The 14414-nt window shown below is 34.3% G+C and overlaps 1 protein-coding gene across 3 annotated transcripts; it reads right to left on the reverse strand.

Annotated features, from left to right (window-relative positions):
* Positions 1–525: 525 nt before the first annotated feature.
* LOC143057919 (G-protein coupled receptor 161-like) lies at positions 526–13657 on the reverse strand. 3 transcript variants are annotated; one of them, XM_076231378.1, is made up of 4 exons: positions 13541–13657; positions 13019–13054; positions 9249–10605; positions 526–2670 (listed from the first exon to the last, which is right to left on the reverse strand). In XM_076231378.1, the coding sequence occupies exons 3-4, from the start codon at positions 9487–9489 to the stop codon at positions 1160–1162; spliced, it is 1752 nt and encodes a 583-aa protein (XP_076087493.1). In that variant the 5' UTR covers positions 9490–10605; positions 13019–13054; positions 13541–13657; the 3' UTR covers positions 526–1159. The 3 variants fall into 3 exon arrangements, with proteins under 3 accessions (XP_076087493.1, XP_076087491.1, XP_076087492.1); XM_076231376.1 differs by having other exon boundaries at positions 12991–13054; XM_076231377.1 differs by lacking the exon at positions 13019–13054 and having other exon boundaries at positions 13541–13654.
* Between the last annotated feature and the right edge of the window lie 757 nt (positions 13658–14414).

A 14414-nucleotide genomic window follows, 5' to 3' on the forward strand; every position in this document is an offset into this window, starting at 1 on the left:
ATTTGGTTCTGCTTTGAAAAGAATCACAGAGCTGAGTCTATGTACCATATTATATAAAAGGTTAAGTGGTTGTTAGGACCTAGTCCTTAATTGAGATCCTTGTCAGATATTCCTGGCCATATGTTTTCCTTTTTGTCATATTAAGAATTGTTTTAATTTAATATGTTCGTACGGAAAACAAGGAACATTATTCTCATACAAAAAATTAAGATAATTCTAAATACACATTCATAAAAAAAATGGAATTTATTACAAAGGATAATCATAAGATATACTTGAATTGTCCTGGACCTCACTTCTGTGATGGGTATATGTTAATGGAATCCTTCTCTGAATACGGGACAAACGTATTAGTAGTGGTAGACCCCAATGGCCAATGATCTTCAATTTATACCGAATATTGACTGTCAAAAAAATGCTAACATTCCAATTTTCAATAACAGTTAACAGCAAATACATTATCACAATAACAGATAACAAAAAAACTAAAAGCCCAATAACAGCTAACAAAGAATAAGACAATAACAGCTAACAGCAAATATATTTTCAAAATAACAGATAACAAAGAATTAAATTGCCCCATAACAGCATAACAGTTAAACCCCTTGTCCCCCCCCTCAGTAAATACCAATGAAAGTACTGGAATAAAAAAGGGATATTGTGAACACAGTATAAAAAAAATCTACGTTCAACATTTTGGAAATTACTTTCAATAAGGGAGCATATCTCCCTTAAACAAAGCCTTACCGGCTTTAACTATACTTTTTGGGCATTATGATTTATGAGATCTTTAGTTTTGTCATAAGATTTAGGATTATCTAAGTTTTTGCCTTGAGCATCACTGAATAGACATATATTGTTAAATTCGTCATCTAGTGAAGAAAAAATGGAATTGTTAATGTTATGCAATTAAATGGTTTCGTGGACATAAAACATATTACTTGACTAAAAAAAACCAAACAGTATTGATATATTTCAACAGTAACACATGTGTTCTCCGGGGAGGATCCAGTCATTTGTTAAAGGGGTTCCCAACCCAGGATAAAGCGGGGTCCAACTATATGTCCCTATTTAAATGCATTTATATTTTAAACAAAAAAATTGGTTCCAACCCCTGGAACCCCCATTCTGGATCCGCCACTGGTTCTTTTACAACAAATTAAGCCGACAAACAGTTCCGTCCTTCACGAGATCCAGAAACATTTTTATCTTTCATCGCTTTTCTTTTTCGGCGAACATCTATTGAAAGTTCTGCAACTATATCAAGGTCCTGAAGATCCAAGTCGGATTCATTTTGAATAAAAGTTGACGAGGTCAAGGTCGTTTTACCACAAACTGTTTTGATACGCGTTTGATTTGTACTACTGTTAGATATGGAACATCTTAATCTGTTATATTGATGATTAGTTTTCTTATCATCTCCGAGTTTAAAGAACAAAAAAGATTCTTGTTCTGAAACCAAAGTCTTATCACTTTTAGTCCATACTTCTGAACGTGACCTTTTTGGTTTTGAAGAATGTATTTGCGATGATTGAATCGAGTCTTCATCTTTCGACTGTATTTCTGTCGTTGCCTTTTTCCTTCTCGAGGATGACGGCATACAAGACACTGAACTCTCTCGGTGAATGTCTACTGGAGTCAGAACTAATTCTTTTCTGGTTAAACCTACAGTACTATTTGCTTTTTGGGATTCTGATAATGGTTCAATTTCCTCTTTAATTGGGTTCATTTCTACTCTTCCTGGCGCACTTCCTTTCGTACTGCGTGATTTAATCGAACTCGTGCGACTCATGCGCGAGGTAGAATGTGTTTGAGACATATTCGTTGAAGAAACTCCGTCATCACTTTCGTCATAAGATGACGTCTTACCCGCTACCTTACTCAAGGAATCACAATAAAATTTATAGATTTCAAAACGCATGATTCTGTTCATGAATGCGTATATTAATGGATCTACAGCCGTATTAAAGAAGATCATAACAATGGTAAAGCTACCAAGATCGTAGGTTATACTCAGACCTACAAGTCTATAAACTGCGCATACAATATACGGCACCCAACATATTGCGTATGAACATGCTATAAATAGAATCGTACGCATAGCTTTACATTCCATACTTTTATAACTAACTTGTATAACATGTGTTGACATTTCGACACTTTCTGACGAGTCACTAGGCGCGTCTCTTGTCCCAACTGTAGTAGAGATGGAGGGAAATACTCGATGATTTCGTTTGGTATGGTTCATTGCCGCGTGGAATATAGTCAGATAACACCATGATTGAATGAGCAACGGAAATATAAAACAAATGCTTAAAAACATTACTGAGAATTCCAGTGAACAATTCCAATCGAGTGTGCAAGTATTTTCATCAGGAGAATAGCTGTATGCACTGAGGCCGGCAAGCGGAGGAATACTGATAGCTACACTCGTTGCCCAAGAAACAGCAATAGCAATGTGACCTCTTTTTATAGTGAACACATACGGGTATCTAAGAGAGTTTATGATGGCATAGTTCCTGTCTACTGCTATAATAGTCAGAGAAAATTGTGTTTCTGCAATGCAGAATGTTAAGATAAAACCTTCAATGTGGCACCAAATGTCATTAAAGATCCACTTGGATGAGAATATGGACGCAAGACTAAACGGCAAGACAATGACACATATAGCTGAAAAAGAAAATCGATTTTAATTGAAAAAAAAAATAATGAAAATTCAAATTTGTGGGAACAACGGATAATATGTGAATTTATTGACAGGCAAGGGAATGGATGATACATTTTGTTAAAAAAATATACTTCTCTTCAAAACTTTGTCGCTTCAGTGTATGACACATGCAAGTGATTACAACTTTATTAGAGAACATTTTCATTTATGAATTAATTTTCATAAGTTTTTTTGCAATCTAACAGTTTGAATGTCCCTCTGATATCTTTTGCCCTCTCCAAAAAGTAAGAAAAACATCAACAGTCAATAAAAAACAAACTTAATTGAACGGTTATCTTTTACAACTTGAACATATGTCATATTTTATCGTTTAACTATTCATAGACAACCAATCCACCTTTAGTACAAAAGTTTTAATGCTGAGGAGTCTATTGGTGTACTAAAACGAATTCTATGATGAAGAGCTAAAATACTGTTTACTTATCCTATTGGAAATATGTTATATTTGTAAAAAACGTGTCTATTGTTTAAAAAATCAATTGGTTGTGAACTGCGAACATGGGTTTTTGGCCAACAAACATGCATAACTAAATCGGAGAAGATGTATGTATGTCTATCTAAAAAGAAGGTAACTTTGTGACCATTTTATTTATTATGTCTGTTTAGTTCTCGCATCTATAACGGAATTTGATGAGACTGTCATCAAAGGAAGAGGTTTCGCGCTATGGGTGCAATCAACAGTTTCTTTCTATGACGTCATATTTTGAGGGACCATGTGTAATTGACCCTTAGTTGTGGACTGATTAATAAAGATACTTGTATAAAACTAGATATCACTAGAATCAGAATTTCTTTAGTTTATAATGAAATAAAAATAAATTGTACTTTTAAAAGTACAAAAAAGTTTTACCCAGAGAAAATTGGAAAAACATTGCCTAATTTAAGCATAAAAAATCAGGTCATGTGCACACTTATGAAGACATGATACCTGCACATTTTTCATAATCAATACTGTATGAATTTCATAGATTTTTACCTGGTCTTTCAAAAAAATTCATGCTTAAGGGTACGTTCGCCTGCTCCGAAAAGAGCTACAGTGGCTGCAAATAAGTTTTCAATTTTCACTGCCAAAAAAACAGGTTGTTTACAGTGTTGTCTCCCCTCAAAACATGTATATCAAATATATTTTTTTTAAATTATTTTAATCAATCAATCTGTTTTAATTGACGTTAATTAACTTAATTTTACAACCAAATACAAAAACATGATACTTTTTCACCAATTATGTTGATAAAAAGGGACTTCCCTCCATGTCTATTTTTAGTCGGGGAATAACCGCTATTTTTTTTTATACGAAACTGTTTATAGCACCCTATAAAACCAGGTTTAATCCGCCATTTCTACATTTGAAAATGCCTGTACTAAGTCAGGAATATGACAGTTCTTGTCCATTCGTTTTTTATGTGTTTTGTCATTTGATTTTGCCATGTGATTATGGACTTTCCGATTGGATTTTCCTCCGAGTTCAGTATTTTTGTGATTTTCCTTTTTTCTAAGTAGTCGAGCTACTAGTTAGTCAACATTGATGTTGTGAATTTGAATCCTGCACACGGCAGGTGCATTCGGCTCATTATTTTTAATATTAATTGTGATTTTCAGTTTTCCATCCGAAGATCGGCGGTTCTCCCCGTGTACTTTGGCTTTCTCAGCCAATAACAACTGACTACTTCCCACATTAGCATTCACCACGAGATTATTTAGTCAGGTGTCAGTATTAATACAGGAACTTCTCACCTTTAGACTTTATCACGATGTTACTAAATCAGGTGTCAGTATTAACACAGGAACTACTCACCATTAGACTTTACTACGATATTACTAAGTCAGGTGTCGTATTAACACAGGAACTACTCACCATTATAATTTACTACGATATTACTAAGTCAGGTGTCGGTATTAACATAGGAACTACTCACTATTAGACTTTACTGCGATATAATTAAATCAGGTGTCAGTATTAACGCAGGAACTACTCACCATTAGACTTTACTACGAGATTACTAAGTCAGGTGTCGGTATTAACACAGGAACTACTCACTATTAGACTTTACTGCGATATTACTTAGTCAGGTGTCAGTATTAACACAGGAACTACTCACCATTAGACTTTAATACGAGATTACTAAGTCAGGTGTCGGTATTAACACACGAACTACTCACCATTAGAATTTACTACGATGTTACTAAGTCAGGTGTCAGTATTAACAAAGGAACTACTCACCATTAAAATTTACTACGATATTACTAAGTTAGGCGTCAGTATTAACACAGGAACTACTCACCATTAGAATTTGCTACGAGATTACTAAGTCAGGTGTCGGTATTAACACAGGAACTACTCACCAGTAGACTTTACTGCGATATTACTAAGTCAGGTGTCAGTATTAACACAGGAACTACTCACCATCAGACTTTACTACGTGATTACTAAGTCAGGTGTCGGTATTAACGCATGAACTACTCACCATTAAACTTTACTACGAGATTACTGTCAGGTGTCAGTATTAACGCAAGATCTACTCGCAATTTGACTTTACCACGAGATAACTGAGTGAGGTGTCAGTATTCACTCAAAAAAACACTCACCATGAGACTTTACCACAAGATTATTAAGTCAGGTGTCAGTTATAACACAGGAACTACTCACCACGAGACTTTACCACAAGATTACGAAGTCATGTGTCAGTATTAATACATGAACTCATAAAAAAAACCTTATCCAGAGATTGCTTAGTCATGTGTCACAGGAAACTACTTACCATTTGAGTCAAACGACTAACAGGACTGACCTCATTTGTGGAGCAGAAAATACCTGCCATTGAAATAAACGTGCCTAAACCATTAAAATCAACATGACAAATTAAGGCAAAAGTAGTTTACCGCTGTTCAATAGTCATAAATCAATTAAGCAAAAACAAATCCAAACGCGCGTCGGTGTATATACAAAATTTAGTCCTGGTATCTGCGATGAGTTTATTTACACAAACCTAAACTGAGGGAAACACATCAACAATAAAAGGAAAACTACATAACAACAGAAATAGCAAACTACAACAAAATGAAAACGACATAAAAATACCGAGTTAAAAACATATGAGATTGAGAACGAACGTGTATGAGAAATGCATAACGATCTGACAACATATCAGGTTGTGAACATTGTTCTGAAATTGGGAACAAAAGAAAATCAAACCGAGTGAAAAACATATCGATTTGGGAATGAAAGAGGGACGAAAGATACCAGAGGGACAGTAAAACTCATAACTCAATAAGACACCCGTCGTGTTGCTTAAGTGATAGCACATTCGGTAAATAGCCTAATTCGGTAGGTCATATTCATGAAAGGGAAGGGATGGTAGTTACGACGTAAGGAACAAATCCGATATTATTTGCGAAACGATTATACCATAACGGTCATCCAACTCGTGATGTCGTCCGTAAAATGTACGAAGGGATGATTTCAACTTCACCATTTGAAACTCCTGGTTTAATAGCTTCTTTGTGAGCAGCAACCCTCTATCAAGAAAATCATGATAAGAAATACAAGCACGGGAATTCCGTATCCATTGGGAGATATATACACCGTATGCAGGTGCTGCTGGATTGTTGCTACTTAAAAATGGAAAGTTCACAATTGGAAAGCTGAAACCATCTCTTTTATCGTAAAATTTTGTTTTCAACCGACCCTTATTGTCAATTTCTAGATGTAAGTCAAGATATGAGGCCGACTTGACTGTATCTGTAGTAGCCTTTATCTTTAGTTCGATGGGATAGATGCGTTCAACATAGTCACCAAATTTTGAATTATTTAGTGAAAGAACATCAACTATATAGCGGAATGAGGAGTTAAAGGATATTGCTAACTTCTGATCTTTCTTCCTAAGAAGTTTCTGTATGAAATCAGCCTCATAATAATATAAAAAAACAAGTCGGCAAGAAGAGGTGCACAATTTGTTCCCATTGGAATGCCGACAGTCTGTTGAAAAACACTTCTTCCGAACGTAACAAATATGTTGTCAATCAAGAAATCAAGCATCTTGATAATGTCAGTCCAATACAGTGATGGAAGATCCAGTTCTTCATCTTTGGTTGAAATTCCAAAAGGAACATAGAACAGACCTATGGTTATCCAGGATTTCTTCTTTGGTAAGTGTCGTGGGAGCTTATGTTGAGTTTCCAAGTGAATTGTCAATACCTAATTCGTTTATCAAACAGTTAATGTAATGAGTTTAACACACAAAAATGATGTTATTTGGGGCTTTATCTGCGGGGACAGTAACATATTTGTCATGGAGGTAGGATAAGTGTTTTGCAACATTTGGGTCTTTACAGATTGACGTAGCATGGGCATTGATAGACCGATTCAGTTTCTTAATCGATTTGTATGAACGACCTCACTGCCTTAATCCATTCTGAAATAGTGTCTACGTCTTTGTTCTCGCGCTTATTCCATTGCCTGGTATAATCCTCGACTAAATCCATCAAAATTTTAAAGTTGTATTTCCAATTGATGGATTTAGGCTCACGATATTTCGGACCTTTTGATAACACATTTCGCAGAAAAGTGTTATTAACAATTTTGAGGTCACCGATAATAACGTGGTCAGTCGGATTATATGTGAACTGGGAACTAGTACAAGTGCAATCAGGAGGTTTAGACTTCAAGTCGTCAATATTGAGATCCTGCAAAACCTGTTTGTAATTGAAAATTTTAGTTGCAATAGGTTTGGTATAGGTATAAGAACTGATTGGTACAGACTGATTTTTGAAATAAGGAGGTATTTTCGATTAAACAAATTTATGATGAAGGATAAAGGAAAGATTAGGGAAAGATCTTTTCTCTTTTTCATCTTTTCCAATGCGGACTGGGTTGAAAAATCTGTGACTTGCAATATCCGAAATTATAGCTCTAGGTTTGTATTGGTTTGAATGAGGGTTTGTAACAGTGGTTTCCAAACTTAAATTGAACAGAGAATGAAGTTTAGAAAGGGGTAATGAATAAAGATTCGTGCGAATGTGATCAATACCTAACGGTTTTTGTATAAATGGCAGCAAGTCATTAATAGAGACATCGTGCATAGTAGGTGATGTATAATGACGATGACCATGACTGCGTCTACGTCGAGGAGTACAGTTGAAAATATTCATCACATTCACCGAGCTACACAAAGGACTAGATAGAATACCTATACCATCAATTTTGTCATTGCAACCATATGGTGTCGCAGTTCCCAATTGTCTAATCCACTAGTCCTCTTTTTGTCTACGGAGAGGAGTTGCAAGATTAGGATAGTTAGAGCTATGGTATATTTTTTCGATAATACGAACTGTCATAGAAGCGATTGAATGATCGGGCTGATTAAAATGCTGGTAAAAAATGTCGTTTGCATTGAGGTTAATGTCTGATCTATGACCGCACATACGTTTGTTTAGCCTTCCTTTCGTTTCACCGACGTATACCAATCCGCAAAGGTTGCACTCTAATCCGTAGACGACATTTATCGATTTACAATTGAGATCATCGTAACTTCTAGTAAAATATGACTTCTTGGTTAAATTGCTAGTGAATTCAGCATCTGTTATTAAAATTTCACAAGTTTTGCAGCCTTTGGTCTCACACAATGAAATGCTACAGTGTCTTTAAGGAGAAATGAACATGGCTGTATATGTGAAATATTGCCATTGTCAATAGTATGATGATCTGAATGAGACATGTTTGAGATATTAGTCATGTTTGGTTATGAGGGGACACCTGCCGTATCAGACGACACGATGTCCATGGCGACGTCTGTTTTGGACCTTTTTATACTGGGCGACGTCCGAGCGAGTATCCTGTTTGATCTTCGTAATTTCATGCAATTGTAATTTTACTACTGGGGGATGATGTCCTCGGGGACAAAACTTCCACCAGCAGAGACATCGACCCAGTGGTTATAAAAGAGGAACGAAAGATACCAGAGGGACAGTCAAACTCATAAATCGAAAATAAACTGAAAAACCCATGGCTAAAAATGAAAAAGACAAACAGACACATGACACAATATAGAAAACTAAAGAATAAGCAACACGAACCCCACCGAAAACTTGGGGTGATCTCAGGTGCTCCGGAAGGGTAAGCAGATCCTGCTCCACATGTGGCACCCGTCGTGTTGCTTAAGTTATAACAAATTCGGTAAATAGTCTAAGTGTATGAGATAAACATACCGAGTTAAAACATAATTTTGATTGGAAATTAATATGTATGAGATAAACATATAGAGCAAGGGTTAAACTATGTCAGATTATTTGAGAAAGAATATGTAAGAGATTAAAATTCCGAGTTGACAACATATCAGATTGAGAGCGTTTGTGTTGGAGATAAACATACCGAGTTGACAACACATCAGGTTGAGAACGAATGTGTTAGAGATAAACTTACCAAGCTGACAACATATTAGATTGAGAACAAATGTGTTAAAGATAAACTTACCAAGCTGACAACATATTAGATTGATAACAAATGTGTTAAAGATAAACTTACCGAGTTGACAACATATAAGATTGAGAACGAATGTGTTAGACACACTTAGTAGCTGGGTCTTTTTATAGAATACCAAACATACTGTTCCATTCATCACCATGGAGACAATAAATATTATTCCAAGAGAAAGTGCTTTTAGTGACAGTCCTACAGAATGCACATCTTCCCCACATATTGATGAGGTTGGATCCGAGTTGTTACAATTTGTTTCAGCGTCTGTCATTAAATGGCGAAGAATCATTACAGCTGTCTAGAAGTACTAGGATACACTGGAATTTAATTGTATATAACGCTATGTTCAATAAACAAAGTGTAGTTATCAGTGAAAAACAGGCTTGTTGCAACGTTCTCTGTTTGTCGTCAAAACGTGAAAAAGAAAAACTCTTGCACTTAACATCCTCGAATATAATTAATTGGCCAACAATTATATAGAACGTCCAAGGGTTTCCTTAAACGGTCAACAAACGCACTTATAATTACCACCTTGTTATCAAATGGCAGACAATGAAACAATCGTGACTCCTATCTATTCCACATTGTCATCAAATCACCGAGAATATAACAACTTGTGATGTTGCACTTTCTAACATTGTCATCAAACGACAGAGAATATAACACTTTCTACATTGTTATCAAATGGCAGCAAACAAAGTGTAGAGTTTTTCCAGGGTTGTTGTCAAATTTAAATTAATAGACCTGAATGGCTGTCGTCAAAGGTTGTTATCAGACATCTGTGAATTAGATAAGGAATTGTATCCGTGCCTCGTTCTCTGTCATTTTTAAATAGAGATTTTGTTATTTTGTATAGTTTCTATCTTCGCCATGTTTTATAGAGATTTTAAATTCTGTCAAGTCTGTTATTTTATATTGTGTGAAATATATTCCATAGTATTAGTAATGAAACTATCACATATAAATAAAATATGAACTTTATTGGACTTGTAACTCTATAAGGACGTCGGGTCGCCCACAATGCTTTTCATTTTCTGAAAATTGATACTATTAAAACAAATAACTACATCTTAATGGAAAATGTCTAGCGCTACAATTTCATGATCATTCTGGAATCAATTAAACTAAATACTGATGAATCTGTTTATTATCCCGTAATAATTATTTCCTGAATTTTAATTAAATATCCGTTATTGTAATTGTTGGACTGATTTGTCTCTCCACTCTGTAGCACATGTACCAATTAACTAATGAAGTCCTTTCACACAAGTTTTCTCTTTTTCACCTACAGGTAATTCATGTTATTCTGTACAACTGTGTTCACCATTTAGAACCTTATTATTGCTGATAACGGGAGACACCTGTTAACTTCCGTTAATCTGTCTTTTGTTCACCGTTATATTACCTGCAAATTGAAGAAAATATATAAAATCGATTATATCCCCGTGTATGACAGAAGTTTGACCGAAGATTTTAAAGGAGTCGGATTTAGCGATGAAATAATAGTTGTTTAAGTCAAGTATCATTTGGTGACGAATTTGTTGGATTAATCGATTACGTTTTTATCAGTTAATCGAACGTCTTTAGCATCGTCAGTCTTGGAGCTTTATAAGACCCTTTTTCAGATGTTTTATTAGTTTTATATTCAAATGGACAAAGTCATTCCCACTTAATTAGAATTGTGAAACGTCTGACATAATAAAATCACGATAGAAACTACTGTAAGTCGCTGTGAGCAACAATTATTTTAATAATTTCCTATCAAATACATAAATTTATTACTAACAATGAGTGACATTTTTCCATACATTAAGTCTTATGATCTTGCATCCTGTCGTTGGTGTGTTGCATTGCACACGACCATGCTTTCTCCGGACTGTGTATGACTTACTTTGTCCATTATATATGTACTCATTGAAATTTTAAATCAGAAAAAAACGTCACATGAAATAAAGTCACAATATTTTTTTTAGTTACTTTAATATTTTAAATCTTTAAATATAAATACATAATTCAAGAGTCTATACTAAATTGAGGTAAATGACATGGCCCTCCAAATACCGTTTTGATTCCGTATATCACTGAAGAGACATTGATTGTCGAAATTCGGATAAGGTGTACAAATTTGTGCACCTCATGTTTGCGGTATACCATCTTTCTCGCAAGTTTATTGTTTTCTGTTTGGTAATAAATTAATAATATTCAGATCTAGTGATCCGTTTATTTGACAATTGCTATTATTATAATTCACGTTAAAACGCCATATTTTGATTGGCTAATACAAGGGTGTAAATATACTTAGTAGTAAATACAGATAAATTGTATGTGTATTACAATCATTGGCAAGCTTGCTGTATTAGCCACCCGTGATGAAATCGATATCAGCACGGTTACAAAAGCTTTATCACACCTTTAATCCCTAATCTGTCTGACGTCATGTTAAACCTATAATCTGTATGACATCATGTCACATAAAAAGACATCTACTTGAGGTATATGTATATAATAAAGTGCATATGATATGGATTTTTCAATATCACACACCGTATCAACCCTCAACCAATATAATCCCTCGAGCAGAGCTCTTGGGATTTTATTGGTGTCTCGGGTTGATACTAATGCGATATATAATAAGCCATATGATATTCTCTATCTATCACATGGCTGCGCGGGTGACACTCTTTTTTAATGTTACCCTCTCGTCCAGACCTATCAAAATTGACAATTCAAAGGACAATGAATAGAGTTTGCATCAAGTAATTAAATACAATGCTTAAGTTCTACATTGTGGCTCAGATTTATTATTTGACTGTCAAAATAAGACAATAAAACATCGTTTGTTGATAGTTTCTAATACCCGTAACGTTGTTATGTACATGACGTCATAGAAAATACTTTTAAAATAAAATTAAGATGTAAAAAGACCATAATGATAGGACATTCAGTATAATAAATTAAATAACACATAGCTGAGAGGGTGATAGAGCAGATTGGTACACCTCGAAAAAGCATTGTCAACCTTGACTTCGCCGCGATTGACAATGTTTTCTCGGGGTAACAATCTGCTCTATCACCCTCTCAGCTATGTGTTATTTATATAATGGCAGTCAGCAGGGTTTAAAAACATCGGTTGTTCGACCTGCTAGTCAAATGCGTTTTGTTAAAATATACTTTTCACATTTTTGATCTTTTGGAAAATGTTGTTTGCGCTGTATTAAGACCCCTCTACCAAGGTACGACAAGGCCCTTTTTAGGCCCCCTATTTTATCATTTTTCAAATTTTGTTTTGGAAATCTACTTTTTACGTTAAACTATTCCCTTAGGTTTGGGGTTGTTTCTTTAAATGAACTTGAAAACCAGCAAAAGCAGTCCTTATCGTACCTTGTCCTTATTTGCATGCACACGTATAACAATTGCAGTTTTTATCCAAGGCAATCATAGGTTTGAACGTTGTTTTCAATTTAGACTTGTATAATTTACAGGTAGGAAACTACTACCATTGGTGCTTCATATTTTTTCTGACAAAATTATATTTTTAGCTCTAAATTAACGCGTACGGTTCTGATCATAGGAAAGAAAAACAAATATAATATAAATGAACAACAAACGACATGCACTGAATCATAAAGCCGAGAATGTTGCGGGGTTAAACATATTTTCCGGAGCCAAACTCTCCACCTTCCCGGAGACAGTGGTGTAAAACAAAATATAAAAACCAGTCTTAAAAAGCTCTTTCCTTATTTATTTAATATAATGAAAATTTTTAACAAAAATGATATAACCAAATTACCATATATATTCCAGACAATACTGCTTACCCCAAGTACACAAAAATCCATTCAATACTGATTTCACTGCAATTAATTTGAAAAAAAACAACCTTAGTTTTATTTGAAATATAAAGCAACAAATAAAAGGTGAAGAATACTTATTGAATAACGCTGCATTCAATTTGATCACCCCCCTTTTTTTTTAAACATTTGTAAAACAAAATTAGGACATAATTGTATAATATTTATAAATATGTAATAGTGATGTAGTTTATTTTTGTTTTTATTTTTATTTCTTTATTTTATTTTTTATTTTTTATTATTTTTTATGTATTAGAGATACAAAATAATTTCAAACAGCATCTAGTATGGGGGAATAAAGTTATTTAATAATTATATTTAATGTAATAAATCTTTAGAATTACTGTATAAATAATATTATATATTTATCCTCGGAAAAGGGCCCTTTAATCGAATTCAATAAATGTTTTATTCTATATAACAGTTTGTTCGAAAAATAATAACTTACTAAATAACACATTTATATAAAGACAGTATTGTAAGGATTACCTTTAAAGTAGACAAATCCTCAAAGTTCATCTGGTGAGCTTCGTCGTAGAGAAGATAAGATAAACTATAGCTACCAACATACTTTCACTGAAATGCCATTGATTTTGCAAAATGTTTGCCTTTCCGTTAACAGATTATTATATTATATTTAGATTTTTATCAGTAGTGTTAGCGACAAAATCAACAGTTCTATTACAGATATTAATATAAGAGAAAAATATTGCAACTTCATAGGCCTACATGAGCATTCTATTGACCAATCAGATAAGACTACATTTAATTAATTAACACAGTAACCTTAAAAATTAATATCAAAATATTCTTCCCTTATTGATGATATTGACGAATGAAAGGCTGTTTAACGCTGTGTAATGTCCAGTGGCAAATTAAATGCAAATTCAATACCAGAACATGTTAATGAGATATGCATTTGAACAAGACTTACATGCCGAGTCTGATTTTAAATGTATTACAACAAACAAATGCAAGTTTTTAACGATCGTGACTGGCTACACAGCCCTTGCACGATCGGTATTTAAATGTGCTAGTTCACAAGGTAACAATTATCAGAAAAGCCTATTCTCTTATCTCGACATCTTATTCTGACTCCGAGCCGACCAGTCTTTGGTCTTAATGCCGTGTGCAAAAAATACCAATTTTAAAGTCTTTGGTTTAATTAGGCCGAGTTTAAACCCACGACTCGCGAACTTGAGAAGAGCACGCTTCCATTATGCCACTGAGGTTTTCTATAAATAAGGTGATGTGGTATGATTTCCAACGAGACAACTATCCAATTAAGTAGAAATTTACGAGTATTTACGACAACGCAGTCATATATGACTGTGAGATATGACTGTGAACGCTATACAATTCC

Source organism: Mytilus galloprovincialis, chromosome 13 (assembly GCF_965363235.1).
Source record: "Mytilus galloprovincialis chromosome 13, xbMytGall1.hap1.1, whole genome shotgun sequence".
NCBI lineage: Eukaryota > Metazoa > Mollusca > Bivalvia > Mytilida > Mytilidae > Mytilus > Mytilus galloprovincialis.

Excerpts from the sequence above, each read along its gene's own strand:
- LOC143057919 (XM_076231378.1), bottom strand. The coding sequence starts at position 9,489 with ATGATTCTTCGCCATTTAATGACAGACGCTGAAACAAATTGTAACAAC. Across the intron at positions 2,671-9,248 it reads TCTTATATGTTGTCAACTCG|CTATATGTGTCATTGTCTTG; the intron begins GTAAGTTTATCT and ends TTTCTTTTTCAG.